The sequence below is a fragment of the Mauremys reevesii genome, linkage group 22 (genome assembly GCF_016161935.1).
Source record: "Mauremys reevesii isolate NIE-2019 linkage group 22, ASM1616193v1, whole genome shotgun sequence".
Lineage (NCBI taxonomy): Eukaryota > Metazoa > Chordata > Testudines > Geoemydidae > Mauremys > Mauremys reevesii.
This window is the reverse complement of record NC_052644.1, coordinates 24,413,769-24,441,283: the sequence shown is the minus strand read 5'-3', so window position 1 is coordinate 24,441,283 and position 27,515 is coordinate 24,413,769. Positions and strand designations below refer to the sequence as shown.

At 72.0% G+C, this 27,515-nt stretch overlaps 4 protein-coding genes across 4 annotated transcripts in view; 2 read left to right on the top strand and 2 right to left on the bottom strand.

The window, feature by feature from the left end:
• The first annotated feature begins 52 nt into the window (after window positions 1–52).
• Window positions 53–11,720, top strand: IRAK1 (interleukin 1 receptor associated kinase 1). Its single transcript, XM_039510323.1, has 13 exons — window positions 53–595; window positions 1,754–1,921; window positions 2,169–2,309; window positions 2,429–2,535; window positions 3,355–3,419; window positions 4,196–4,310; window positions 5,301–5,416; window positions 6,273–6,480; window positions 8,622–8,690; window positions 9,269–9,511; window positions 9,686–9,839; window positions 10,739–10,867; window positions 11,025–11,720. The coding sequence occupies exons 1-13, from the start codon at window positions 487–489 to the stop codon at window positions 11,069–11,071; spliced, it is 1,671 nt and encodes a 556-aa protein (XP_039366257.1). The 5' UTR covers window positions 53–486; the 3' UTR covers window positions 11,072–11,720.
• Window positions 11,609–12,648, bottom strand: TMEM187 (transmembrane protein 187). Its single transcript, XM_039511072.1, has one exon. It carries the CDS (start codon window positions 12,378–12,380, stop codon window positions 11,631–11,633), a length of 750 nt encoding a protein of 249 aa, XP_039367006.1. The 5' UTR covers window positions 12,381–12,648; the 3' UTR covers window positions 11,609–11,630.
• Window positions 12,649–13,991: 1,343 nt separating this feature from the next.
• On the bottom strand, window positions 13,992–17,120 carry LOC120388949. The gene is made up of 3 exons (XM_039511074.1): window positions 17,013–17,120; window positions 16,443–16,501; window positions 13,992–15,422 (listed from the first exon to the last, which is right to left on the bottom strand). Exon 3 carries the CDS (start codon window positions 15,399–15,401, stop codon window positions 14,427–14,429), a length of 975 nt encoding a protein of 324 aa, XP_039367008.1. The 5' UTR covers window positions 15,402–15,422; window positions 16,443–16,501; window positions 17,013–17,120; the 3' UTR covers window positions 13,992–14,426.
• Window positions 15,007–27,515, top strand: part of HCFC1 (host cell factor C1) — a 41,394-nt gene continuing 28,885 nt past the window's right edge. Inside the window, 10 exon segments of the mRNA XM_039510321.1 lie at window positions 15,007–15,117; window positions 17,740–17,945; window positions 20,390–20,538; window positions 20,962–21,122; window positions 22,195–22,403; window positions 24,159–24,200; window positions 24,203–24,239; window positions 24,300–24,406; window positions 25,832–26,011; window positions 27,037–27,390. Coding sequence (XP_039366255.1) covers window positions 17,756–17,945; window positions 20,390–20,538; window positions 20,962–21,122; window positions 22,195–22,403; window positions 24,159–24,200; window positions 24,203–24,239; window positions 24,300–24,406; window positions 25,832–26,011; window positions 27,037–27,390 — 1,429 coding nt within the window. The 5' untranslated portion in view covers window positions 15,007–15,117; window positions 17,740–17,755.

The following is a 27,515-nucleotide window of genomic DNA, read 5'->3' as shown; positions in this document are numbered from 1 at the left end:
CTCCCCGGAGCCCTGCCCCACTGCTCCCCATAACCAGCATCCCCCTGCACCGCCCCACACTCGGCCCCGCCCCTCATTCCATCTGCCTATATCCCTTCTCATAGCCCCGCCCCCTCAGTAGCCCCTCCCACTGCCGTGGTCCCTCCCCCTCGCTATCTGCTCCCCAACAGCCCCGCCCCTAGTCCCTCCCTCTCCCATAATGCCTTGCTGCAGCCTGGCTCCCTCCCACACTCAAGATGGCGGCGCCACACACGCCAGCTGGTTGTGCGGAGCCGGGAAGCAGCCACACCCAATATGGCGGCGCTACCGTCAGCGCAATGGGCCAGGCTGGGGGCTCCGCCACACCCAATATGGCGGCACATCGCTCTCTGGCCAGACTCTACCACTCCCAAAATGGCGTCGAGAGGCGGCCGCGCTGCGCGGCGCGCATGCGCATCCGGAATTTAAAAGTTTGGTCTTAAAGGGGAAGTGCCCGGCGAGTGGGGCATGGCCGGTACCGGCTCGGGGCGGTTCCTCTACGAGCTCCCGGCCTGGCTGGTCTGTGGCCTCTGCCGCCTGATGGACGCGCTGGGCCGGGCGGACTGGGAGCGCTTCGGTACGGGGGGGAGGGGCCGGGTACCAGGGGTGCTGGGGAGGGGCCAGGTACCCGAGTGGGGAGGGGCCGGGGTACCAGGGCGTACTGGGGAGGGGCCGGAGTACCCGGGTGGGGAGGCTGGGGTACCTGGGTGCATGCGGGGAGGCCGGAGTACCCTGGTGGAGTGCTGGGGAAGGGCTGGGGTACCTGGGTGGGTGCTGGGGAGGAGTACCCTGGTGGGGAGGGCTGGGGTAACTGAGTGGGTGCCGAGGAGGGCTGGGGTACCCTGGTGGGTGCTGGGGAAGGGGCTGGGGTACCTGGGTGGGTGCTGGGGGAGGAGCCGGAGTACCCTGGTGGGGAGGGCTGGGGTAACCGAGTGGGTGCCGAGGGGAGGGGCTGGGGTACCCTGGTGGGTGCTGGGGGAAGGGGCTGGGATACCCGGGTGGGTGCTGGGGGGGAGGAGCCGGAGTACCCTGGTGGGGGAGGGCTGGGGTAACCGAGTGGGTGCCGAGGGGATGGGCTGGGGTACCCTGGTGGGTGCTGGGGGAGGGGCCGGGGTACCCGGGTGGGGAGGGGGGTGCTGGGAGGAGGGGTGGGGAGGGCCGGGGTGTGCTGGGAGGAGGCCGGGTACCCGAGTGGGGAGGTGCTGGGGAGGGCCGGAGTACTGGTGGGGGCTGGGTGGGTGCCGAGGGGAGGGCTGGGGTACCCTGGTGGGTGCTGGGGAAGGGGCTGGGGTACCCTGGTGGGTGCTGGGGAGGGGCCGAGTACCCTGGTGGGGAGGGCTGGGGTAACCGAGTGGGTGCCGAGGGATGGGCTGGGGTACCCTGGTGGGTGCTGGGGAGGGCCGGTACCCGTACCTGGGTGGGTGGGGGGGGAGGAGGAGAGGCGGGGGGGGGGGGGGGCTGGGCTGGGATGAAAGGCTCTCTTGGGGGTGGGGTGGGGTGGATGGGGGACCCTGGAGGGCACCGACGGAGGGACTGGGGGCCACTATGGGGGTTGGATGGGGGACGGGACAGACAGAAACGTGGGGCTGGGAGTGACAGTGGGGAAGGGGGCGGAGCTGTGGGGTGTGATGGGGGGCACCAGGCGGGAAGGGGTGGCTCCGTGGGGGTGGGAGGTGGCGCCGTGGGGCAGACAGGGGGGTCCCCGCACAGGGCTGACATCTCCCCCTCCCCCCAGCCTCGCGGATCGTGCGGGACCAGGTCGAGCTGCGTCTCTGCGAGCGGACGGACGGACGGACCCAGCGGCTGCTCTGGTCCTGGATGAACCGAAATGCCCGGGTCGGGGACCTGCTGGTGCTGCTGGAGGAGCTGGAGCTGTACCGGGCCCGCGACCTCCTGGCCAGCTGTGAGCGCCCCACTGCCACCCCACAGCCCTGCCGGCGCCCCTCACTCCCGACCCGCAGCCCCCGCCGGCGCCCCTCACTCCCGATCCGCAGCCCCTGCTAGCCCAGCCCTGGCCTTGGGGTGGTGGGATCCCAGGGTCCCTATGGTGGGTGGGGGTATTTGGGGGGAAGCTTAGGGATGTCAGATTAGTGGGGGCAGGTTCCTTTGTGCATCGCTCCCATCTTTAATCCCCCCATTTTGTTTCCCAGGGCAGCCTCCCTCTGTGCCCCCAGTCCTGAGACCCCCGTTTCTTCCCTCGGCGCCTCCAGCCCCCCACCTCCACACCGGTGACAGCAGAGCTTCGACCATTGCCTGTGACCCCCCCAAGCCACCCCCCCAGCCCCTGCCAGGTAACTCCGCCCCCTCCCCCAGTGCGGGAGCTGCCTGCCCATCCCCCTGGGGGTGGGGAGTTGAGTCTGGGGCAGGTGAGCTAACAGACTCCCTGTTTCTGCTCCCCCCTCCCCCACAGAGCCCTCCTGCCCCTCGCTGCCTCTGCCCGGCCCCCCACCCAGCAGCCTGCTCAGCACCAGCAGCCAGGGGCCTGCCCCCTCACCCGCGGCACCCCCTGCTGACCAGGTACCGACACGGGGAGCTGGGGGGTGCTTGGACGGAGGGGGAAGGGAGGGATAACGGGGGACAGCACTGGGTGGGGGGTGTATTGCCCATGGTGAGGGGGCCGATTGGGTCCTACCCAGAATCCTTAGCACCCAGGGCTGGGGGTCCCTACCCAGCATCCTGTGCACTCTCCTGGGGCCTACCCAGCATCCTTTGCACTCTCCTGGGGCCCTACCCAGCATCCTTTGCACTCTCCAGGGGGGGCCTACCCAGCATCCTTTGCACTCTCCCGGGGGGGGGCCCTACCCAGCATCCTTTGCACTCTCCCGGGGGGGGGCCAACCCAGCATACATTGCACTCTCCCGGGGGGGGCCCTACCCAGCATCCATTGCACAATACCGGGGGGGCCCTACCCAGCATCCTTTGCACTCTCCTGGGGGGGCCCTACCCAGCATCCTTTGCACTCTCCCGGGGGGGGGCCTACCCAGCATCCTTTGCACTCTCCCGGGGGGGGCCCTACCCAGCATCCTTTGCACTCTCCCGGGGGGGGCCCTACCCAGCATCCTTTGCACTCTCCCGGGGGGGCCCTACCCAGCATCCTTTGCACTCTCCCGGGGGGGCCCTACCCAGCATCCTTTGCACTCTCCCGGGGGGGCCCTACCCAGCATCCTTTGCACTCTCCTGGGGGGGCCCTACCCAGCATCCTTTGCACTCTCCCTGGGGGCCCTACCCACAGTCCTCTGAGCCCCCCACTCGCGCTGCCCCCTCCCCTTCCCTGTGTCCCCTGGGGTTGGGGGCTGGCGACCTGACTCTCATTAACCCCCCTCCCGCTCCCCCCAGGACGCGGAGCTAGATTGGAGCAGCATCCGGAGCAGCTTCCTCACCGAGGTGGAAAAACTGTCACGGTGAGGGGGGCTGCGGGTCGGGAGTGAGGGGCACCGGCAGGACTACGGGGGGGCAGGGGCTGCGGGTCAGGAGTGAGGGGCACTGGCAGGGCTGGGCTAGCAGGGGCTGCGGGTCAGGAGTGAGGGGCACCAGCAGGGCTGCGGGGCCCAGGGCTGGGCTAGCAGGGGCTATGGGTCGGGAGTGAGGGGCACCAGCAGGGCTGCGGGGCCCAGGGCTGGGCTAGCAGGGGCTGCGGGTGGGAGTGAGGGGCACCGGCAGAGCTGGTGGGGGGCAGGGCTGGGCTGGCAGGGGCTGCGGGTCGGGAGTGAGGGGCACCGGCAGTGCTGGGGTGGGCGGGGCTGGGCTGGCAGGGGCTGCGGGTCGGGAGTGAGGGGCACCAGCAGGGCTGGGCTAGCAGGGGCTGCGGGTCGGGAGTGAGGGGCACCAGCAGGGCTGTGGGGCCCAGGGCTGGGCTAGCAGGGGCTGCGGGTCGGGAGTGAGGGGCACCGGCAGGGCCGGGCTAGCAGGGGCTGCGGGTCGGGAGTGAGGGGCACCGGCAGGGCCGGGCTAGCAGGGGCTGCGGGTCGGGAGTGAGGGGCACCGGCAGGGCCGGGCTAGCAGGGGCTGCGGGTCGGGAGTGAGGGGCACCGGCAGGGCTGGGCTAGCAGGGGCTGCGGGTCGGGAGTGAGGGGCTCCAGTGGGCCCAGTGTCCTGGGACCTATCCAGAATGCTTTGTGCTCACCCTGGCCCCAGGAATTTGGGGTGACCCTCCCCCACTAACTTGTGCCCCCCCCAGGTTCCGCCACCCCAATATTGTGGAGTTTGGGGGGTTCTGCGCCGAGCGGGACCATTTCTGCCTCGTCTACGTTTTCATGCCCAATGGGTCCCTGGAGGATCGGCTGAGCGGCCAGGTACCCCTCCCCCGGTGTCTGCCCCCCCCCAGCCAGCCCCATCCCCTCCCCCCGTATCCTCCATGGCTGGAGCAGGGGGGCACTCAGTGGGGCTGAGTGCTCGTGTGACCCTGGGGTGTGTAAAGGGGGGGGGGGTCAGGATTGCAGAGCAGTGAGTTTCTCTCCATTTCGTGCTGGGCTGCAGCAGGGGCGGCCGGGAGGAGGGGAGGAGGGGGTCGCAGGGGCCGGGCTGGAGCGGGGGCTGGGAGGGGGCCGCAGCGGGGGCCAGGGAGGAGGGGGCCGGGGCGGGAGCAGGGGAGGAGGGGGTCGCAGGGGGCCGGGCTGGAGCGGGGGCAGGGAGGAGGGGCTGGAGGCGGGAGGAGGGGGCTGCAGGGGAGGGAGGAGGGGGCTGCAGGGGGCCAGGGAGGAGGAGGGGCTGGAGTGGGGAGGAGGGGGCCGCAGGGGGCAGGGAGGAGGGGCCGGGCTGGAGGCGGGGGAGGAGGGGGCCGCAGGGGGCAGGGAGGAGGGGCCGGGCTGGAGCGGGGGGACAGGGGAGGAGGAGGGGCCGGGCTGGAGCGGGGAGGAGGAGGGTCGCAGGGGCAGGGAGGAGGGGGGGGCGGGAGCAGGGAGGAGGAGGGGCCGGGCTGGAGCGGGGGACAGGGGAGGGGCCGGGCTGGAGTCGGGGGGACAGGGGAGGGGGCTGCAGGGGGCCGGGGCGGGAGCAGGGAGGAGGAGGGGGCCGGGCTGGAGCGGGGGGGAGGAGGGGGCCGCAGGGGGGGCAGGGAGGAGGGGGCCAGGCTGGAGCGGGGGGGACAGGGGGGAGGAGGAGGGGGTCGCAGGGGGGCAGGGAGGAGGGGGCCGCAGGGGGGGCTCGGCACCCAGGGCCCCCGGGCAGGATTCTCCAGCCGGGTCACTTGCGTGGCAGATCCGCCCGGGGCCCGTTCCCCCCCCCTCGCCATATGGGGAGCAGGACATGAGCCCCTCCCCCACTCACCCCCTCTGCTCCCCCAGGGCGGGCGCCCCCCCCTGTCGTGGGCCCAGCGGCTGGAGGTGCTGGTGGGGACGGCGCGAGCCGTCCAGTTCCTGCACCGGGACACGCCCAGCCTGATCCACGGGGACGTCACGAGGTGAGCGGGGGGGGCCTGAGGGATGGCTCTGGGGGTAGGGGCGGAGCTGGGGGCTGGGGATGTGGGGTGAGGGGATGGCTCTGGGGGCAATGGGGGCTGGGGATGTGGGGTGAGGGGATGGCTCTGGGGGCTGGGGATGTCTCTGGGGGTAGGGGTGGAGCTGGGGGCTGGGGATGTGGGGTGAGGGGATGGCGCTGGGGGCTGGGGATGTCTCTGGGGTGGGGTAGGGGCAGGGCTGGGGATGTGGGGTGAGGATGGCTCTGGGGGCTGGGGATGTCTCTGGGGGTAGGGGCGGAGCTGGGGGCTGGGGATGTGGGGTGAGGGGATGGCTCTGGGGTGGGGGCTGGGGATGTCTCTGGGGTAGGGGAGGAGCTGGGGGCTGGGGATGTGGGGTGAGGATGGCTCTGGGGGCTGGGGATGGCTCTGGGGCTGGGGCTGGGGATGTGGGGTGAGGATGGCTCTGGGGGCTGGGGATGGCTCTGGGGCTGGGGGCTGGGGATGTGGGGTGAGGGGATGGCTCTGGGGTGGGGCTGGGGATGTCTCTGGGGTAGGGGGAGCTGGGGGCTGGGGATGTGGGGTGAGGATGGCTCTGGGGGCTGGGGATGGCTCTGGGGCTGGGGGCTGGGGATGTGGGGTGAGGGGATGGCTCTGGGGGTGGGGGCTGGGGATGTCTCTGGGGGTAGGGGCGGAGCTGGGGCTGGGGATGTGGGGTGAGGATGGCTCTGGGGGCTGGGGATGACTCTGGGGGTAGGGGTGGAGCTGGGGGCTGGGGATGTGGGGCGGGGCTCTGGGGCAGCGGGGCGCCGGGCTGAGGGGGGGGTTCAGGGGCCACGTCTCACCCCGTGTCCCCCCCCAGCACGAACAAACTGCTGGACCAGTCGCAGCGGCCCCGGCTGGCCGACTTCGGGCTGGCGCGGGCCGGGCGGGGCCGGGCCGGGAGTGGGGGGCTCAGCGCCAGCCTGGGCCGGACCCACACGGTGCGGGGCACCCTGGCCTACCTGCCCCCCGAGTACGTGCGGAGCGGGGCCCTGTCCCCCTCCATCGACACCTACAGCTACGGGGTGGTGAGTGCCAGACCCCGCTGCCCCCTGCTGCCCCCGCCCCGCTACCCCTGCGCCCCGGCCCCTGTCCCCTCCGCACCTACAGCTACGGGGTGGTGAGTGCCAGACCCCGCTGCCCCCTGCTGCCCCCGCCCCCGCTACCCCCTGCGCCCCCGGCCCCTGTCCCCTCCATCGACACCTACAGCTACGGGGTGGTGAGTGCCAGACCCCTGTGTGCCCCCTGCTGCCCCCGCTACCCCCTGTGCCCCGGCCTCTGCTGCCCCCTCCGCTGCCCCCGTGCCCCTCGCCCCCGGCCTCTGCTGCCCCCCGTGCCCCCTCGCCCCGGCCCCTGTCCCCTCCATCGACACCTACAGCTACGGGGTGGTGAGTGCCAGACCCCGTGTGCCCCCACCCCCGCTACCCCTCGCCCCGGCCTCTGCTGCCCCTCCGCTGCCCCACGTGCCCCTGCGCCCCGGCCCCTGTCCCCTCCATCGACACCTACAGCTACGGGGTGGTGAGTGCCAGACCCCCGGCCCCCGCTGCCCCCCACGTGCCCCCACTACCCCTGGCCCCCGCTGCCCCCACGTGCCCCCATGGCCCCCGTGCCCCCGCTACCCCCTCGCCCCGGCCTCTGCTGCCCCTCCGCTGCCCCTCCACTACCCCCTGCGCCCCGGCCCCTGTCCCCTCCATCGACACCTACAGCTACGGGGTGGTGAGTGCCAGACCCCGCTGCCCCCATGGCCCCCGCTGCCCCCATGCGCCTCCCGGCCCCTGTCCCCTCCATCGACACCTACAGCTACGGGGTGGTGAGTGCCAGACCCGTGTGCCCCCGCGTGCCCCCTCGCCCCGGCCCTCTGCTGCCTCCGCTGCCCCCGCTGCCCCCTGCCCCCTGTCCCCTCCATCGACACCTACAGCTGCGGGGTGGTGAGCCAGACCCCGCTGCCCCCATGCCCCCGTCCGCTGCCCCCCGCTGCCCCCCATGGCCTCCCGGCCCCTGTCCCCCTCCATCGACACCTACAGCTACGGGGTGGTGAGTGCCAGACCCCGGCCCCTGGCCCCCCATGCCCCCACTACCCCTGGCCCCCGCTGCCCCCACGTGCCCCCGCTGCCCCATGGCCCCCATGCCCCCGCTACCCCCTGGTGCCCCCGGCCTCTGCTGCCCCTCCGCTGCCCCTCCGCTACCCCCTCGCCCCGGCCCCTGTCCTCCTCCATCGACACCTACAGCTACGGGGTGGTGAGTGCCAGACCCCGTGTGCCCCCGCTGCCCCTCCGCTGCCCCCTGCCCCCGGCCCCTGTCCCCTCCATCGACACCTACAGCTACGGGGTGGTGAGTGCCAGACCCCGGCCCCCGCTGCCCCACGTGCCCCCCACTGCCCCTGGCCCCCGCTGCCCCCATGGCCCCCGTGCCCCCGCTATCCCCTGTGCCCCCGGCCCTCTGCTGCCCCCTCCGCTGCCCCTCCACTACCCCCCCTGCCCCCGGCCCCTGTCCCCTCCATCGACACCTACAGCTACGGGGTGGTGAGTGCCGTGCCCCCGCTACCCGCCCTCGCCCCGGCCCCTGTTCCCCTCCATCGACACCTACAGCTACGGGTGGTGAGTGCCAGACCCCTGTGCTCCCGGCCCCTCCGCTGCTCTCCTGTGCTCCCGGCCCCCGCTGCCCCCGCGTGCCCCCTGTGCTCCCGGCCCCCGCGTGCCCCTCTGTGCTTCCCAGCCTCTCCCGGCCCCTCCGCTGCCCCGCGTGCCCCCGGCCCCTCGGCTGCCCCTGTGCCCCAGCCCCACTGCCCCCGCTGACTCCGCTGCCCCGTCCCCCCGCATGCCCCCGGCCTCGGCTGCCCCGGCCCCTCGGCTGCCCCCTGTGCTCCCGGCCCCTGTGCCCCCGCCTCTCCGCTGCTCCCCAGCCCCTTTGCTGCCCCCCGCGTGCTCCTTGGACCCTCCCATGGCCCCTCCACTATAACCCCCAAAACCTCAGGGGATCAGACCCCCTATTTTTCTCACTGGGGGGGTCACGTATCCATGACGGGAGCTCCTGGACCCCTCCCCCTAAGAGCTCAGACTAACCCAGCCTGGGGCACAAATAAGAGATGGGGGAGGGGTCATGGGGGCGGATTCCCCCCCCCCCCAAACCTCCCGTGCCAGAGCCTTGAGCGACCCCCTCGGCCCCCCAGGTGCTGCTGGAAACGCTGACGGGGAGACGGGCCCTGGAGACAGACGGACGTGGACAGACAACGTTCCTGGTGAGACGCTGCCCCCCCCTTTCCTCCCGACCCGCAGCCCCTGCCCCCCCAGCCCCGCCGGCGCCCCTCACTCCTGACCCGCAGCCCCTGCCCCCAGCCCTGCCGGTGCCCTCACTTGCCCCGTCCCGCAGCCCCAGCCCTGCGGTGCCCCTCACTCCCAACCCGCAGCCCCTGCCCCCAGCTCTGCCGGTGCCCCTCACTCCCGACCCGCAGCCCCGCCCCCAGCCCTGCGGCGCCCCTCACTCCCGACCCGCAGCCCCGCCCCAGCCCTGCCGCGCCCCTCACTCCCGACCCGCAGCCCCGGCCCCCCCCAGCTCTGCCGGTGTCCCTCACTCCCGACCCGCAGCCCCTGCCCCCCGCAGCCCTGCCGGTGTCCCTCACTCCCACCGCAGCCCCTGCCCCGCAGCCCTGCCGGTGCCCCTCACTCCTGACCCGCAGCCCCCGCCCCCAGCCCTGCCGGTGCCCCTCACTCCCGACCCGCAGCCCCCGCCCCCAGCCCTGCCGGTGCCCCTCACTCCCGACCCGCAGCCCCTGCCCCCCAGCCCTGCCGGTGCCCTCACTTGCCCCCGTCCCCGCAGAAGGATCTGGTCGCGGAGGAGGAGGAGGCTGAGGTCGCCGAGGTCCCTGGGCAATCGCAGCAGGCGGTGACGGGCCCTGGCCCGGACCCGGATGCTCGGGCGACTCGGGTCGGCAGCAGGATCTTCCGGAACCACGTGGACTCGCGGGTCGGGCCCTGTCCGGAGGAGCTGGGCCCAGCGCTGGGCTGCCTGGCAACCCGCTGCCTCCACAGACGCAGCAAACGGCGCCCGCCCATGGCCCAGGTACCGGACACCAGGGTTCCCTCCCCGGCGCTGGGAGCCAGGACGCCTGGGTTCTCTCCCCGGCTCTGGGAGGGGAGTGGGGGCTGGTGGGTCAGAGCAGGGGGGGCTGGGAGCCAGGACTCCTGGGTTCTCTCCCCGGCTCTGACGGTCCCCTGGCTCTGTCTCACCCCCCAGGTATACGAGGACCTAGAGCGGCTGCAGAAGTCTCTGCCCTGGGATCCCCCCTCAACCCACTGGGGGGACTCACTCCCCAGGGCCCCAGGGCTGCCCCCCAACCAGCCCGTGGAGAGTGACGAGAGCCTGTCGGAGGAGGGGGAGAGCTGGCTGGGTGAGTCCTGAGCCCACTGTCCAGCCCCGAGTGCCCTTTGACCCCGCTCGCCCTGACCTTTGCTCCCTGCCACTGGCTCTCGGCACCTCGGGGGTCTGGTCTCTCTGGGCCCCCACACCTCCCGGGACCACAGCCCCGGTGGAAGGGGGCTGTGGCGGCTCTGGTCAGCTGCCGATGGAGGTGTCCTGGCTCCATGTGCTGCCCCCACCCCCAGCGCCGGCTCCTCAGCTCCCATTGGCCAGGAACTGCGACCAATGAGAGCTGTGGGGGGCGGCGCCAGCAGGCACCAGGGCAGCACAGAGCCGCCTGGCTGCCAAGCGCCTCTGGGCCCCAGCCAGAGCCCCCCACACACCCTGCACCCCAACCCCCTCTTGGAGCCTGCACCCATCCCCCCCACTCCCCTCATCCCCAGCCCCGGCTCAGTGAGGGCGTGGGCTGGGGGGGAAGGGAGCCTCGGCCAGGCAGCTTTCGGCAGCCCCGGCCAGCAGGGGCTCCAGCCGCTCCTTGTCCCCAGCCGAGCCCCCCACATCCTCACCTGGCACCCCCCCGGCTGGAACCGGCCCCCAGGCCCCTCAGCCCCTCTCCCCCGCTGGCCAGAACCGGCTGCACCCGAGCTGGGGGGGCCTCCCGGCTGCGAGGCAAGATCACACCTGGTCCCCGGCAGCAACGAACGACGCTCCCACCCCCTCATTACACACGCAGCGGCACACGGGGAAACTGAGGCACAGGCAGTGTTCATGGAACACACGGAGAGCTCTCCCCACCCCCCACCCCCCCCGATGTTTGTTCCTGCTGGGGTCTGGCCTGGGTGACCTTCAACCCCAGCAGATACGGCCCATTGCCCGCTGTGACCTCTGACCCCTCGGTCCGGTGACCTCTGACCTGGGCTCTCTCTGCAGGCGTCGCCCCGTCCCTGCACCCCCAGATTCACATCAACCCAGCCCGGCAGCGCATCATGGAGCGGCTGGCGCTGTACCAGCAGGGGGCGCTGGACAGCCTGGGGGTGCTGGCCTCCGAGCTCCCGGCAGGTAACCCCCCAGCAGCCCCATCGCGGGCCCCCCATGTGGTGCTGGGCTGGGGGGGCAGGGTAAAACTCCCCCCTCGAGCTCCTTTCCCCCAGGGGAGCCCTGGGTGGGGGTGGGGTCTCTACCCCCCCAGCTCTGACCCCTCTCCCCTCCCCCGCAGGCTCTGCCCCCCGCCTGCCCGAGGAGAGCGACGATTTCGAGCCCTGAGACGGACGGACATGGAAGGACGAAGTTCTCATCGATGGGGGGGCGAGGCCCCCCCCAAATGCACCTCCTGGCTGCTAGAGCCCACCCTCGGGACGGGACCCAGGTGTCCGGGGCAGCGACTTTGAATGGAGGGGAAGGCATGGTACCTGCTTTCCTCCCCCACCCCCTGCAATGGACATGGGACCCAGGCATCTGGGAAGGGGCCTTGCAACTGAAGGGGGAGGTGGCACCTCGGTACTTGGGGGCTTGCGCCGGCCCCCCTTGCTCCATGGGACCCCCCCGCTCCCAGCCGTGAGGGTGCGTGGGGCCGGTTCCCGGGGGTGGGGGCCCGCAACCCGCAAGGGAAAATAAAAGTTTATCTATTTGTAATCTGGCTTTCTGGGGAGGGGTGGGGGCCATTTAGAGGGGACCCCGATCTGTGCCTGGGCTGTAGCCTGTCTAGTCACCTCCCCCCCCTCCCAGCACAGCGTCCCCTTCAGTAACAGGTGGGCAGAAATCTTCCAGCCAATCCCTTTATTCTGCGTGGAGGCTGCGCCCTGGCCACGGGGGGAGAGGGGCCTCAGGGCGCCCCCCCCAGGCGCGTGGCGAAGAGGAAGGCGCAGTGGAACTGCAGCACGTCGCAGACCTTGGACCAGAAGTGGCCGCTGAGTCTCCGGAAGGGGTCCCACCGGGCCAGCCAGGCGTCTCCCAGCTTCAGCAGCACGAAGCCCAGACAGGCGGCGAAACCGGCGGCCGCGGTCCAGGCTGAGCCCGCGTCCCCCCAGCGCCGCTGCGCCCGCCACGCCGCGCCCGCCACAGCAGCCACATGGGCGGCCAGGACCCCCTCGAAGCCGCGGGCGTGGGCCAGCGCCAGCCCGTAGCTCAGCAGCGAGGCCCCTGTGCCCAGCGCCACGTGCCCAGGCTGCCAGCCCTGCACCAGGCAGTGGCACCAGAGCCCGGCCCAGGCAAAGATGGGCAGAGTGACCCACTGGTCCAGCACTGCTGCCCGGGGGTGCTGGGTCCAGAGCCGGGCCCACTGCACGGGGCCGTAGCCCAGGGCCAGCAGGGCAAAGACGGCCTGCAGGTAGCGGCTGGGCCCGCGGCCGGCCCGGGGAAACCAGCGCCAGCCCAGCGCCACATAGCCCAGGTTCACCAGCGAGTTGCAGGGCATGGCCAGGGCGGGGGGCAGCCAGGGGACGGGGGGCTCCGCGTAGTGCCCGTACCCCACCTCCACGGCCACCTGGTCCAGGGCGCCCGCGGCTACCACTGCCAGGCACAGAGCGCCGGCCCCGGATACGTGCAGCAGCGCGGCACGGTCCTCGGGCCCCATGGCCGGGCCTGCCACCCCCAGCCGCCTCCCCCGCCCCACGGCACCGCCCCACAGACTCCGGGCCAAGGCAGTGCAGCCATTGGCTGAGTCCTGTCCCCACCCCCGGCTGCCTTAACCACTGCAGTGCCAAACATCTGTGCTGGCCTGCCAGTGCCCCTGCCAGCCCGGCCCTGCCGGTGCCTCTCACTCCCGACCCGCAGCCCCTGCCGGCCCGGCCCTGCCGGTGCCTCTCACTCCCGACCCGCAGCCCCTGCCGGCCCAGCCCTGCCGGTGCCCCTCACTCCCGACCCGCAGCCCCTGCCGGCCCAGCCCTGCCCCCCCCCCGCCCTGCCGGTGCCCCTCACTCCCGAGCCGCAGCCCCTGCCAGCCCAGCCCTGCCAGTGCCCCTCACTCCTGACGCGCAGCCCCTGCCGGCCCGGCCCTGCCCCACCCCGCCCCGCCGGGGCCCCTCACTCCCCAGCCGCTGCCCCTCCCGGCCGGGCCCCCCCCTGCCCCCTCCCCGCCCTCCCGGTGCCCCTCACTCACGACCCGCAGCCCCTGCCGGCCCGGCCCTGCCCCCACCCCGCCCTGCCGGTGCCCCTCACTCCCGACCCGCAGCCCCTGCCAGCCCGGCCCTGCCGGTGCCCCTCACTCGATCGCAGCCCCTGCCAGCCGGCCCTGCCCCCACCCCACCCCGCCCTGCCGGTGCCCCTCACTCCCGAGCCGCAGCCCGTGCCAGCCCAGCCCTGCCCCCACCCTGCCCTGCCGGTGCCCCTCACTCCCGAGCCGCAGCCCCTGCCAGCCTGGCCCTGCCCCCACCCCGCCGTGCCGGTGCCCCACACTCCCCACCCGCAGCCCCTGCCAGCCCGGCCCTGCCCCCACCCCAGCTCTGCCGGTGCCCCTCACTCCCGACCCGCAGCCCCTGCCAGCCTGGCCCTGCCCCCACCCCAGCCCTGCCAGTGCCCCTCACTCCCGACCCGCAGCCCCGCCTGGCCTGGCCCTGCCTGCCCCCAGAGATGCGGTGGTTGGGCTGGTTGCCATGGTTACCAGACAGCTGCCACCCCCCCACCCACTGTGTGGGGATGTGGGGGCGGGGAGGCTCTCCTGGCAAAGAACTGCTGACTTGTTACTATGGGGGCCTATCTGAGTCCCCCACGTCTCACCCAGGGGCTGACCCTTCACCATCCTTCTGGCATGGGTGGGGGGGGTACACAGGGGTTGTGGGACAGAGGCTTTGGGGGAGGTGCATGGGGCCAGCAGCACAGTGAGGGGTGCATGGGTCAGGGATGCAGGGGGGCTAGTGGTGGGGATATGTCCCCCACCCCCTCTCCTGCATACACAACTCCCCAACCCTGACCCATGGACACAGACCTGGGACCCCCAAATCCCTCCCTGAGCCCCCCACACTTATGGTGATGGCCAGGGTGGGGGGGGCATCTGTATCCCCCTCCTACCATGTTTCACCCCCCATTATTTGCCCCCTACCCCCCAGTCCCTCCCCTTGTCCCTGAGCTTGCAGGGTCCACGTCTCTAGTGGGGGGCTGGTTTCTGCCTGGTGCCAGGGCGTCCCAGCCCAGAGACCCCCCTCCACCCAGCCCACCCCGCCATCTTGGTGCTGAGGTGGGCTTGGTGTGAGTCAGGGGGCTATCTTGACCCTGGCAGCCATCCCAGAGCTGAGTCAATGACGGTGGCCATCTCATCACTGAGATTAGCCTGGCAAGGGAGGCCAGCTCGGTGCTGAGGTGGGCTTGGCGTGAGTCAGGTGGCCATCTTGGCGCTGAGAGGAGCCTGGCAGGCAGCTGAGTGCTGAAGTGACAAGGGAGGCCAGCTCGGTGCTGAGGTGGCCTTGGCGTGAGTCAGGTGGCCATCTTGGCGCTGAGAGGAGCCTGGCAGGCAGCTGAGTGCTGAAGTGACAAGGGAGGCCAGCTCGGTGCTGAGGTGGGCCCTGGGGAAGCCCACCCACTCGTGCGGAGCCCAGGCAAGGCTGGCATGAGCCCAGCAGTCATTTTTGACTGGTGGCCATCTTGGCGCTGAGGCGTGACCAGTGGCCATCTTGGTGCCCCTGCCTCAAACCAAGCCAAACGCAGGAACTAAGAGCGGGGCTGGGCCGGCAGCCTGGGGTGTGTTCTGAGGGGAATTACGAGGTAAAGTGGGTTTAATTTCGTGTTGAACTGACCAATGAGGGTGGGGGAGGGTAAAGTTCTGCCAACATCCGGGTACTAAAACAACCGTTAGGACGGGGAGCGAGGAAACGGAAAAAAAGAGTGCGCATGCGCAGAGGAAAAGTGTGGGATTGTGGCGCGCACGCGCCAGTTTTTGGGCCCAGTATACGCCTGCGTAATGAGAAAGCTGGGCAGAACGAACACTATGCGCATGTGTATTTGAGTATGGGGGGGAGAAAGGGAGAGCATTCTGCGCATGCGTAAGAGACATCACATCCGGGTCGTAGAGGCGCCGCCATCTTTCGTCTGGTGTGGAAGAGAAGGGTCCAAAATGGCGGCTCCCAGGGGGCAGGCATTCGCAGCCTTCCCACGCCGCGGGTAGATCTCCTGCCCCGCCCGTGGCGACTGGAGTCCGCGCACCGCTGCGCACAGGTATAATTGTAAGCCTTTTAAACGTTCGGTCGCGTAGCAACGGCAGCCGGCCACTTCGGCCGCCATCTTGAGCAGCCACCTCCGGGTAGGAGGTGGTCGCCATTTTGAAAAACGGCCACATCCACGCACTTAGGCCGCCATCTTGGAAAACAACTAACATCCGGGTAAGTAACAGCAAGCCGTCATGTTCTGGCCTTCTGGAGGGGAGGTGCATCCGGGTACCTGAGGGGTGGGGGCAGCTGCCGCCATCTTGTTTACCGTCTGATAAGGGAGCAACATCCGGGCATTTAGGGAGGGCGACATCTTGGGTCCCTTTTGATGACGGTCGCCATCTTGGAGATTTCTTGGTCATACCGATCAGCGAGTCGCCATCTTGTATGTCACAAAGTGGGGGCGACGGACATCCGGGCATCCATGGTCCCGGCATCTTGGAGCGTGCCTCCTGCATCCGGGCATCGAGCGGGGCGCCCTATTGGGACAGACACATCCGGGCATTTAGACGGTGGCCATCTTGGACAGGGATTCCCGCTGAGCCGCCTTCATCCGGGTACTTGAGCGGGAGGCCATCTTGGTTCAGCGTCCGCCTCTGGGCGCTTGGAAAGACGCCATCTTGGATAGTGTTATGCAGGCGGCCGGCTCATCCGGGCATTTCTGCTGGCGCCATTTTGAATAGCCCTGAGAAGAGCCACATCCGGGCATTTGGGGGGGGGCGGACTCCAAGATGGCTGCTCCCAAGACAGCGTGAAATTAAAGTGCGGCAGCTCAGAGCCCAGCTCGATCCCTGCCCCGAGGGCGGTCGGTCTCCCTCTCGCACCCCCACAATGAAATCCCAATGGCTACGGGGAGCGCGCCAAGATGGCGGCCCCTAGGGAGGGCGGAGCCAAGATGGCGGCGCCCAGGGCCGAGGGAGCCTGCCGTACAGCGGGGCTGGTGTGGGGGGAGGCAGCTCCCGCCCCGCGCGGAGAGCGGCCGGGGTAATTCTGACCTTGGGGGAAGCGCAGAGACGGAGGGGGAGGGCGGAGTCTTAGGATCCAAGAGGGCGGCGCCCCTGTGCGGCTTCCTGCAGCGGTGGTTGGGCAGACAGGGCCCCCCAGCCCCCGACGCGGGAACGTGGGGGGCGGGGCTCAGCTGCGGGACACATGGGAGGGGGTTGGTTTCCCCATCACGTCAGGCTGTCGGGGCAGCCTGGCATTTTGGGGTGGGGGTCCCCTTTAGCTGGGGAGGGGGAAACTGAGGCACGAAGCAGGGCTTGACACAGGGGGCTCTGGGCTCTTGAAATAAAGAGGCCAAGGGGTGGGGGCGTCTCCTTCCATCCGAGATGGCAGCTGTGCCAAGCAGGGCCTGGCTTCCAGCCTCATGTTTTGTGCTGGGGTTCCCTGTCCACCACCGGGGCATGGTAAGGGGGGGGGGGCTTCCTGGCCAAGATGGTTGCGCTCATGTCAAGCTGAGCTAAACGTTGGGCCTTGTGTTTTGGCGTTTGTGTCCTCACCTTCCAGGGGAAGCCCGTCAGGGACCGAGTGTGGGGGAGTTCAGCCGGGGGAAGATGTGCTTAAAAATAACGAAGGGTTTTTCTGTCCAAGATGGCCACACTCATGTCAAGCAGAGATCAGTGTATGGCAGGGACTCTGGGCCCCCCCCCCCCCCCTATAAAACTTCACGGCCCCCCTGTGTCACCACTGTTCTGCATAGGAAACCCTGGGCTGGTTAGCAGGGCCATTCCCTGGGGCCCCACACCAGAGGGGGGGCTCTGCCTGGGCCTGTCGAAGGGCAGCCTGACTAGTAACCCTGGAAAGCTGCTCGCGGCCCTGGGCTCCCCCGGGAGAGCGGCTGGGCCGTAGCATTGTACCGTGGGGGAACAGCTAGGAACTGGGGGTTCAGAAATGGGGGAGGGGTTTTCTGGCAGCCAAGATGGCGACGCTGGTGCCCAGATGGTCGTACTCCCTTTGATGTTTGGGAGGGGGGCTCCCCTCTAGCCCGAGGGAAACAGGCAATCGGGGGAGGGGGCTTCCTGCCCCAGCTTGCGGTACAACCTTGTATTGTGGGGGTGGGGTCCCCTTACCCGGGGGGGGCGTTTCCGTTCCTTCCTCCCAAGATGGCAGCGCCCATCCGTGCCGTACAGCGTTGTATGTTTTTTGGGGGGGTCCCCCTAGCCGTGCGGGGAGGGGCGCGGGTTATTTTTACCCCATCCCCGTTGGGGGAGGGGCTGTCCCGCCGCCCAAGATGGCGGCGCCCAGCACGCCCGCCCCCAAGATGGCGGCGCCCAGTGGGAGGAGTCCGTACGGCGCGCCCCGCCCCCGGCTTCGGCCGAGCCGGGCAGGAGGAAGGAAGAGCGGCTCCCCGCACACAGCAGGCGCAAGATGGCGGCTCCCAGGGCGGCGTGAAGGCGCCTGGCGTCCAGCAGCCGCTTCCCGCCCCCCTCCGGTGCCGTACAGCGGGGCCGGGGCCGGGGCCGGGCTGCGCCGCGGGGCCGGGCTGCGCCGGGGGCGGCGCGCGCGGGGCCGGGGCCGCCGGGGGGAGGCGGCGGCTCGTTCTGCGCGGCCGCCCTTTTCCCCCGGCGGCGCAAGATGGCGGCTCCCCGGGCCGGGCTTTGAGCGGGGGGGGCCCTGCCCCGGCTGGGAGGGGGGGAGGGGCAGCTTGCCTCCGGGGCGGGGGCGGGGCGGCCCCGGCCCCCAGCCCCGTGGGGAGGCGCACCGGCCCCCAGCCCCGGGGGCAGCGGCCCCAGCCTAGGGAGGAGGAGGGGGCAGCGGGCCGGGGCTCTCCGGACTAACCCCCCTCCCCCCTTGCAGGCCAGCGAGAGGGGCCATGGCAGCGGCCCCGGCCCCGGCCCCGGGCCCCGCGCTGCTGCAGCCCCGCTGGAAGCGCGTGGTGGGCTGGTCGGGCCCCGTGCCCCGGCCCCGCCACGGGCACCGCGCCGTGGCCATCAAGGAGCTGATCGTCGTCTTCGGGGGCGGGAACGAGGGCATCGTGGACGAGCTGCACGTCTACAACACAGGTGGGGGGCGCCCCCCCGCCCCACCCCCGCCCGGCCTCTGTCCCCGTTACACGGGGGGGCTCCGGCATGGGGGGGGCATGAAGACAGGGTCACCCCTCCCGCCCCCCGACACTTGGCGGCAAAACCCTCCTCTGCCAAATTCAACTTTCAAATGCTGCCTTGGTGGCTGCTTTAACCCTGGCCTGTCCGTGGGGCGGGGCCTGCCCGTGGGCGGGGAGGGCGCTGGGGGAGCCGGCCCGTGGGCGGGGAGGTTGCGGGGGCAGCCCGTGGGCGGGGAGGTTGCGGGGGCAGCCCGTGGGCGGGGAGGGCGCTGCGGGGGCAGCCCGTGGGCGGGGGAGGGAGGGCGCTGCGGGGGGGGGCAGCCCGGGGGCGGGGGAGGGAGGGCGCTGGGGGAGCCGGCCCGTGGGTGGGGGCAGGGGCTGGGGGAGCCGGCCCGTGGGCGGGGAGGGCGCTGGGGGAGCCGGCCCGTGGGCGGGGAGGTTGCGGGGGCAGCCCGTGGGCGAGGGGGCAGAGGGGCTGCCACCCTGGGAGCGAGGGAAATGCCGTCGCTGCGCCAGCCACAGGCACCGGTGGGGGGAGCACCAGGTGCCTCAGAGGTCTGGGGATTGTGGCAAGTGGGGGGGAGTCCGGGGGGGGGGTCCTGGGTTGGTGGGGGAGGGGTCTGCCGTCCATCCGTCCCCCCACATTTTCACTAAGGGGCTTTCCGAGTGGGGTGTCAGCCCCACCCCCCCCACACTCTCACACCCCAGCTCCTCGTTGTGTTAATCTCTGAGAGAACCCAGGAGTCCGGGCTCTAACTGTAGCCCCAGGTCCCCTCCCAGAGCCAGGAGAGAACCCAGGAGGCCCCCCCCCCCTCCCCCCCGTGGCACACTCTTGTGGGGGTGTCTCTAGAGTCTCTTCAGGAAGCTGCTTGCGAGGTGGCTCGTTTGCCCACAGCCCAGGTGGGGGGCGGGGAGCAGAGGGTTGTGGGTAGGGCTGGGGGGGCAGGACTCCTGGGTTCTCTGCCGCAGGCTCCCTGTGTGACCATGGCTAAGTCCCTTCCCTGCCTCAGTTTCCTTGTCTGGGATCCAGGGGCGATGATGACGCGTTTGGGCTGCCCCTCCTTGTCGCTCTGCAGTGTCCAGTGCGACGGGTCTCCCAATGTCAGCCTGCCCCGGACGCCTGGGTTCGCCTCCCCGTTCCCGGACGCCTGGGTTCGCCTCTTCCCCCCCCCCCGTTCCCGGACGCCTGGGTTCGCCTCTCCCCGTTCCCGGACGCCTGGGTTCGCCTCTCCCCCGTTCCCGGACGCCTGGGTTCGCCTCTCCCCGTTCCCGGACGCCTGGGTTCGCCTCTCCCCCGCCCCGTTCCCTGATGCCTGGGTTCGCCTCTCCCCGTTCCCGGACGCCTGGGTTCGCCCCTCCCCGTTCCCGGACGCCTGGGTTCGCCCCTCCCGCTCTGGGCTCTGCTCTCCCCCGTTCCCGGACGCCTGGGTTCGCTCCTCCCCGCTCTGAGCTCTGCCCCCGCCCCGTTCCCGGACGCCTGGGTTCACCCTCCCTGCTCTGAGCTCTGCCCCCGTTCCCGGACGCCTGGGTTCGCCCCTCCCGCTCTGAGCTCTGCCCCCTGTTCCCGGACGCCTGGGTTCGCCCCTGTTCCCGGACGCCTGGGTTCGCCCCTCCCGCTCTGAGCTCTGCCCCCGTTCCCGGACGCCTGGGTTCGCCCCTCCCGCTCTGAGCTCTCCCCGTTCCCGGACGCCTGGGTTCGCCCCTCCCCGCTCTGAGCTCCCCCGCCCGTTCCCGGACGCCTGGGTTCGCCCCTCCCGCTCTGAGTTCTTCCCCGTTCCCGGACGCCTGGGTTCGCCCCTCCCGCTCTGAGCTCTGCCCCCTTCCCGGACACCTGGGTTCGCCTCCCCTGTTCCCGGACTCCTGGGTTCGCCCCTCCCGTTCTGAGCTCTGCCCTCCCCTGTTCCCGGACGCCTGGGTTCGCCCCTCCCCGTTCTGAGCTCTGCCCCCCGTTCCCGGACGCCTGGGTTCGCCCCTCCCGCTCTGAGCTCTGCCTCCCCGTTCCCGGACTCCTGGGTTCGCCCCTCCCGCTCTGAGCTCCCCGTTCCCGGACGCCTGGGTTCGCCCCTCCCGCTCTGAGCTCTGCCCCCAGTTCCCGGACGCCTGGGTTAGCCCCTCCCGCTCTGAGCTCCCCCGTTCCCGGACGCCTGGGTTCGCCCCTCCCCGCTCTGAGCTCTGCCCCCCCCCCGGGTCCCGGAAGCCTGGGTTCGCCCCTCCCCGCTCTGAGCTCTGCCCCCCCCCCCCCCAGTTCTGGACACCTGGGTTCAGGTGCAGGTGTTTGTTCTGCACCTTGCGAGGGGGGGGGAAGAGGGCAGCCCTGGCCGATGGGGGCAACCTGCAGGCTGGACTTTCCGTCCAGCCCTGAACCCCCCGACCCGCCACTCATGCCCCACTTGCCCCCTTCAGCCACCAACCAGTGGTTCATCCCGGCCGTGCGGGGCGACATCCCTCCCGGCTGCGCCGCCTACGGCTTCGTGTGCGACGGCACCCGGCTGCTGGTCTTCGGGGGCATGGTGGAGTACGGCAAGTACAGCAGCGACCTCTACGAGCTGCAGGTAGGGCCCGGATGCCGGGGTCCTGCCCTGGCCCTGGGAGGGGAGAGCAGGGGGGCTGGGAGCCAGGACACCTGGGTTCTCCCCGGCTCTGGGGAGGGAGTGGGGGCAGCTGGGAGCCAGGACTCCTGGGTTCTGCCCTGGCCCTGGGAGGGGAGTGGGGGCTGGTGGTGAGAGCAGGGGGGCTGGGAGCCAGGACACCTGGGTTCTCCCTGGCTCTGGGGAGGGAGTGGGGGCAGCTGGGAGCCAGGACTCCTGGGTTCTGCCCTGGCCCTGGGAGGGGAGTGGGGGCTGGTGGTGAGAGCAGGGGGGCTGGGAGCCAGGACACCTGGGTTCTCCCTGGCTCTGGGAGGGGACTGGGGGCTGGGTGGGGTGTGCAGGAGTGGGGGGCAGTGGGGCTGCATTGCAATGAACCCCCCCTTGCAGGCCAGCCGCTGGGAGTGGAAGAGACTCAAGGCCAAGACCCCCAAGAACGGGCCGCCCCCCTGCCCCCGCCTGGGCCACAGCTTCTCGCTTGTGGGCAACAAGTGCTACCTGTTTGGGGGGCTGGCAAACGACAGCGAGGACCCCAAGAACAACATTCCCAGGTGAGCGATCGCCAGGACGCCTGGGTTCTGTCCTGGCTCGGAGGGTGGGGGGTTTGCCAGGACGCCTGGGTTCTCTCCCGGCTCGGGGTGGGAGTGGGGAGGTGTCGGGTGGGTTAGTGTGCCCTCCCCCAGCCAGGACGCCTGGGTTCTCTCCCGGCTCGGGGTGGGAGTGGGGAGGTGTCGGGTGGGTTAGAGTGCCCTCCCCCAGCCAGGACGCCTGGGTTCTCTTGGGGTGGGAGTGGGGAGGTGTCGGGTGGGTTAGTGTGCCCTCCCCCAGCCAGGACGCCTGGGTTCTCTCCGGGCTTGGAGTGGGAGTGGGGAGGTGTCGGGTGGGTTAGAGTGCCCTCCCCCAGCCAGGACGCCTGGGTTCTCTTGGGGTGGGAGTGGGGAGCTGTCGGGTGGGTTAGTGTGCCCTCCCCCAGCCAGGACGCCTGGGTTCTCTCCGGGCTCGGGGTGGGAGTGGGGAGGTGTCGGGTGGGTTAGAGTGCCCTCCCCCAGCCAGGACGCCTGGGTTCTCTTGGGGTGGGAGTGGGGAGGTGTCAGGTGGGTTAGAGTGCCTTGCCCCAGCCAGGACGCCTGGGTTCTCTCCGGGCTCGGGGTGGGAGAGGGGAGGTGTCTGGTGGGTTAGAGTGCCCTCCCCCAGCCAGGACGCCTGGGTTCTCTTGGGGTGGGAGTGGGGAGGTGTCGGGTGGGTTAGTGTGCCCTCCCCCAGCCAGGACGCCTGGGTTCTCTCTGGGCTTGGAGTGGGAGTGGGGAGGTGTCGGGTGGGTTAGAGTGCCCTCCCCCAGCCAGGACGCCTGGGTTCTCTTGGGGTGGGAGTGGGGAGGTGTCGGGTGGGTTAGTGTGCCCTCCCCCAGCCAGGACGCCTGGGTTCTCTTGGAGTGGGAGTGGGGAGGTGTCGGGTGGGTTAGAGTGCCCTCCCCCAGCCAGGACGCCTGGGTTCTGTGCCTGGCTGTGGGGAGAGGCTGCCCTCTAGCTGTGCAAGGTGGAAGTGCAGGTCACTGCTCTATCCCGGATCCCTGGGGATGGGGGGACTTGTGCCCTCCCCCCACGAGCCCATGTCCCCCCGCAGGTACCTGAATGACCTGTACATCCTGGAGCTGCGGCCAGGCTCCGGCGTGGTGGCCTGGGACATCCCCATCACGTACGGGGTGCTGCCCCCGCCCCGCGAGTCCCACACCGCCGTGGTGTACACTGAGCGGGACAACAAGAAATCCAAGCTCGTCATCTACGGGGGCATGAGCGGCTGCCGCCTCGGCGACCTCTGGACGCTGGACATCGGTACAGCCGCCAGGACGCCTGGGTCCTCGCGGGGTTCGGCTGGGGCCTGGAGCCAGGACACGGGGGGCTGGGTTCTCCGCTGGCTCCTTGGGGGGACTGGGGCCAGGACACGGTGGGGGGGTTGGGCCTGGGGGGCGGGGTTCTCCGCTGGCTCCTTGGGGGGACTGGGGCCAGGACACGGGGTTGGGCCGGGCGCTGGGTTCTCCGCTGGCTCCTGGGGACTGGGGCCAGGACACCGGGGCTGGGCCGGGGGCTGGAGCCAGGACACGGGGGGTTGGGCCGGGGGGGCTGGGTTCTCCACTGGCTCCTGGGGCTGGAGCCAGGACACGGGGTTGGGCCGGGGGCTGGGTTCTCCCCTGGCTCCTTGGGGGGGCTGGAGCCAGGACATGGGGGGTTGGGCCGGGGGCGCTGGGTTCTCCACTGGCTCCTTGGGGCTGGAGCCAGGACACGGGGTTGGGCCGGGGGCTGGGTTCTCCACTGGCTCCTTGGGGGGGACTGGGGCCAGGACTCGGGGGTTGGGCCGGGGGCGCGGGGTTCTCCGCTGGCTCCCGGGGGGGGCTGGTGCCAGGACCCGGGGGGGTGGGCCAGGGGGGCTGGAGCCAGGACCCGGGGCTGGGTTCCCGCTGGCTCGTGGGGGGGCTGGGGCCAGGACGCCGGGGGGCTGGGTTCCCGCTGGCTCCCTGGGGGGGCTGGAGCCAGGATGCCAGGGGGCCTGGGGCCAGGACGCCGGGGTGCTGGGTTCCCGCTGGCTCCTGGGGCTGGGGCCAGGACGCCGGGGCTGGGTTCCTGCTGGCTCGTGGGGCTGGAGCCAGGATGCCAGGGGGCCTGGGGCCAGGACGCCGGTGCTGGGTTCCCGCGGGCTCCCTGGGGGGGCTGGAGCCAGGACGCCGGGGGGCTGGGTTCCTGCTGGCTCGTGGGGGCTGGAGCCAGGACGCCGGGGGGCTGGGCTGGAGGGGCTGGGGCCAGGATGCCGGGGGGCTGGGTTCCCGCTGGCTCGTGGGGGGGCTGGGGCCAGGACGCCGGGGGGCTGGGTCCCGCTGGCTCGTGGGGGGGCTGGGGCCAGGACGCCGGGGGGCTGGGTTCCTGCTGGCTCCCTGGGGGGGCTGGGGCCAGGACGCTGGGGGCTGGATCCCGCTGGCTCGTGGGGCTGGAGCCAGGCGCCGGGGCTGGGTTCCGCTGGCTCGTGGGGCCGGGGCCAGGACGCCGGGGGGCTGGGTCCCGCTGGCTCGTGGGGTTGGAGCCAGGCGCCGGGGCTGGGTTCCGCTGGCTCGGGGGCCGGGGCTGGGTCCCGCTGGCTCGGGGGCCGGGGCCAGGGCGCCGGGGGCTGGGTCCCGCTGGCTCGTGGGGCTGGAGCCAGGGCGCCGGGGCTGGGTTCCGCTGGCTCATGGGGCGGGGCCAGGACGCCGGGGCTGGGTCCCGCTGGCTCGGGGGCTGGGCCAGGGCGCCGGGGGCTGGGTTCCGCTGGCTCGTGGGGCGGGGCCAGGGCGCCGGGGCTGGGTCCCGCTGGGTCGTGGGGCTGGGGCCAGGACGCCGGGGGGCTGGGTCCCGCTGGCTCGTGGGGCCGGGGCCAGGGCGCCTGGGGCTGGGTCCCGCTGGCTCGTGGGGTTGGAGCCAGGGCGCCGGGGCCGGGTCCCGCTGGCTCGGGGGGGGCTGGGTCCCGCTGGCTCGGGGGGGCCGGGGGGGGGCCGGGTCCCGCTGGCTCGGGGGGCCGGGGGGGCACAGGCCGGGTCTCAGGGTGTCTGTTCTCACCCCCAGAGACCCTGACGTGGAACAAGCCCAGCCTGAGCGGCGTGGCGCCTCCCGCAGCCTGCACTCCGCCACCACCATTGGCAACAAGTAAGCCCCCACCCCGAGCCCCTGCCCCGTGGCGCAGCTCTGACCCCCTCCTCCCCCCAGGATGTACGTCTTCGGGGGCTGGGTGCCCCTTGTCATGGACGACGTCAAAGTGGCCACGCACGAGAAGGAGTGGAAGTGCACCAACACGCTGGCCTGCCTCAACCTGGGTAAGGGACCCCGTGGCCCCCAGAGCCCCCAGCTCCTCCCCGCACCAACACGCTGGCCTGCCTCAACCTCGGTAAGGGACCCCCCCGTGGCCCCCGAGCCCCCAGCTCCTCCCGCACCAACACGCTGGCCTGCCTCAACCTGGGTAAGGGACCCCCCCGTGGCCCCCCCCGAGCCCCCCAGCTCCCCTCCCCGCACCAACACGCTGCCTGCCTCAACCTGGGTAAGGGACCCCCGTGGCCCCCGAGCCCCCAGCTCCTCCCGCACCAACACGCTGGCCTGCCTCAACCTGGGTAAGGGACCCCCGTGGCCCCCAGAGCCCCAGCTCCCTCCCGCACCAACACGCTGGCCTGCCTCAACCTGGGTAAGGGACCCCGTGGCCCCCAGAGCCCCCAGCTCCCCTTCCCGCACCAACACGCTGGCCTGCCTCAACCTGGGTAAGGGACCCCCCCGTGGCCCCCGAGCCCCCAGCTCCTCCTCCCGCACCAACACGCTGGCCTGCCTCAACCTGGGTAAGGACCCCCCGTGGCCCCCAGAGCCCCCAGCTCCCCTTCCCGCACCAACACGCTGCCTGCCTCAACCTGGGTAAGGGACCCCCGTGGCCCCCAAGCCCCCCAGCTCCTTCCCGCACCAACACGCTGGCCTGCCTCAACCTGGGTAAGGGACCCCGTGGCCCCGAGCCCCCAGCTCCTCCCGCACCAACACGCTGGCCTGCCTCAACCTGGGTAGGGACCCCCGTGGCCCCCAGAGCCCCCAGCTCCTCCCCGCACCAACACGCTGCCTGCCTCAACCTGGGTAAGGGACCCCCGTGGCCCTCCCAGAGCCCCAGCTCCCCTCCCGCACCAACACGCTGGCTGCCTCAACCTGGGTAAGGGACCCCCGTGGCCCCAGGCCCCCAGCTCCTTCCCGCACCAACACGCTGGCTGCCTCAACCTGGGTAAGGGACCCCCGTGGCCCCAGAGCCCCCAGCTCCTCCCGCACCAACACGCTGCCTGCCTCAACCTGGGTAAGGGACCCCGTGGCCCCCAGAGCCCCCAGCTCCTTCCAGCACCAACACGCTGCCTGCCTCAACCTGGGTAAGGGACCCCCGAACCCCGCCCGAGCCCCCAGCTCCCCTCCCCGCACCAACACGCTGCCTGCCTCAACCTGGGTAAGGGACCCCCGTGGCCCTCCTGAGCCCCCAGCTCCTTCCCGCACCAACACGCTGGCCTGCCTCAACCTGGGTAAAGGGACCCCCGTGGCCCCAGCCCCCAGCTCCCCTCCCCGCACCAACACGCTGGCTGCCTCAACCTGGGTAAGGGACCCCCCCGTGGCTCCCCGAGCCCCCAGCTCCCCTTCCCGCACCAACACGCTGGCCTGCCTCAACCTGGGTAAGGGACCCCCCCGTGGCCCCCCTGCTGGAACCAGCCCCCTGGCCCTCCCCACAGACTCCATGGCCTGGGAGCCGATCCTCATGGACACGCTGGAGGACAACATCCCGCGGGCGCGGGCAGGGCACTGCGCCGTCTCCATCAACACCCGCCTCTACATCTGGAGCGGGCGCGACGGCTACCGCAAGGCCTGGAACAACCAGGTGTGCTGCAAGGACCTCTGGTACCTGGAGACGGGTGAGTGCCAGGGCCCCCAGAGCGGGGGGGCGGGCGGAGAGCAGGGACCCCGGGTGCCGGGGGGGGCGCGGGCGGAGCGCCGGGTCCGTGGGGGGGGGCGTGGGCGGAGAGCAGGGACCCTGGGTGCCGGGGGGGGCGTGGGCGGAGAGCAGGGTCCGTGGGGCGTGGGGCGAGAGCAGGGTCTGGGGGCACGGGCAGAGAGCAGGGTCCCGGGTGCCGGGCGGGGCGGCGGAGAGCAGGGTCTGCGGGGGCGGTCGAGAGCAGGGTCCCGGGTGCCGGGTGGGAGGTGGTCGAGAGCAGGGTCTGTGGGGGCGGGGCGGGCAGAGAGCAGGGTCCCGGGTGCCGGGCGGGAGGTGGTCGGAGAGCAGGGTCTGTGGGGCGGGGTGGGCGGAGAGCAGGGTCCCCGGGTGCCGGGGGCGTGGGCGGAGAGCAGGGTCCCTGGGTGCCGGGTGGGCGGAGAGCAGGGTCCCGGGTGCCGGGCGGGAGGTGGTCGGAGAGCAGGGTCTGTGGGGCACGGGCAGAGCGCAGGGTCTGTGGGGGGGGGCACGGGCAGAGAGCAGGGTCCCCGGGTGCCGGGGGGCGCGCAGATGGGGAGCAGGGTCCCCGGGTGCAGGGGGGGTGCGTGGGCGGCGAGCAGGGTCTGTGGAGGGGGCACGGGCAGAGAGCAGGGACCGGGGCGCCGGGAGGGCGGGGGCGGGCGGAGAGCAGGGACCCCGGGTGCCGGGAGGGCGGGGGCGGGCGGAGAGCGGGGACCCCGGGTGCCGGGAGGGCGGGGGCGGGCGGAGAGCAGGGACCCCGGGTGCCAGGAGGGTGGGCAGATGGGGAGCAGGGTCCCCGGATGCCGGGGGGGCGCGTGGGCGGAGAGCAGGGTCTGTGGGGGGCGGGGGCGGGCAGAGAGCAGGGTCCCCGGATGCCGGGGGGGCGCGCAGATGGGGAGCAGGGTCCCCGGGTACATGGGAGGGGGATGCCTGGCGGGGGGCGGGAGATCGGGAGGCTCCAGCTTCTTACCCCCCCTCTGCCCCCAGAGAAGCCCCCGGCCCCCTCCCGGGTGCAGCTGGTTCGGGCCAACACCAACTCGCTGGAGGTGAGCTGGGGCTCGGTGCCCACGGCCGACACCTACCTGCTGCAGCTGCAGACGGACGACATCCCGGCGGCCGCCTCGCCCGCCCCCGCCCCGGTGCCCTCCGTGCCCGCCAACCCGCCCAAGAGCCCCGCCCCGGCTGCCGCCGCGCCCGCCGCGCCCGCCAGCCAGCCGCTGGCGCAGATGGGCATCACTCTGCTGCCCCAGGCCGCCGCCCCCACGCCCACCACCACCATCCAGCTGCTGCCCTCCGTGCCTGGCACGCCCCTGCCCGTGGCCAGCCCCGCACGCACGCAGGGTGAGTGGGGCCAGACTGCCGGGGGCTTGGACTGCCGGGTCTCACTGCCCCTCTCAGTGGGGCCAGAGTGCCGGGGGCTTGGACTGCCGGGGTCTCACTGCCCCTCTCAGTGGGGCCAGGCTGCC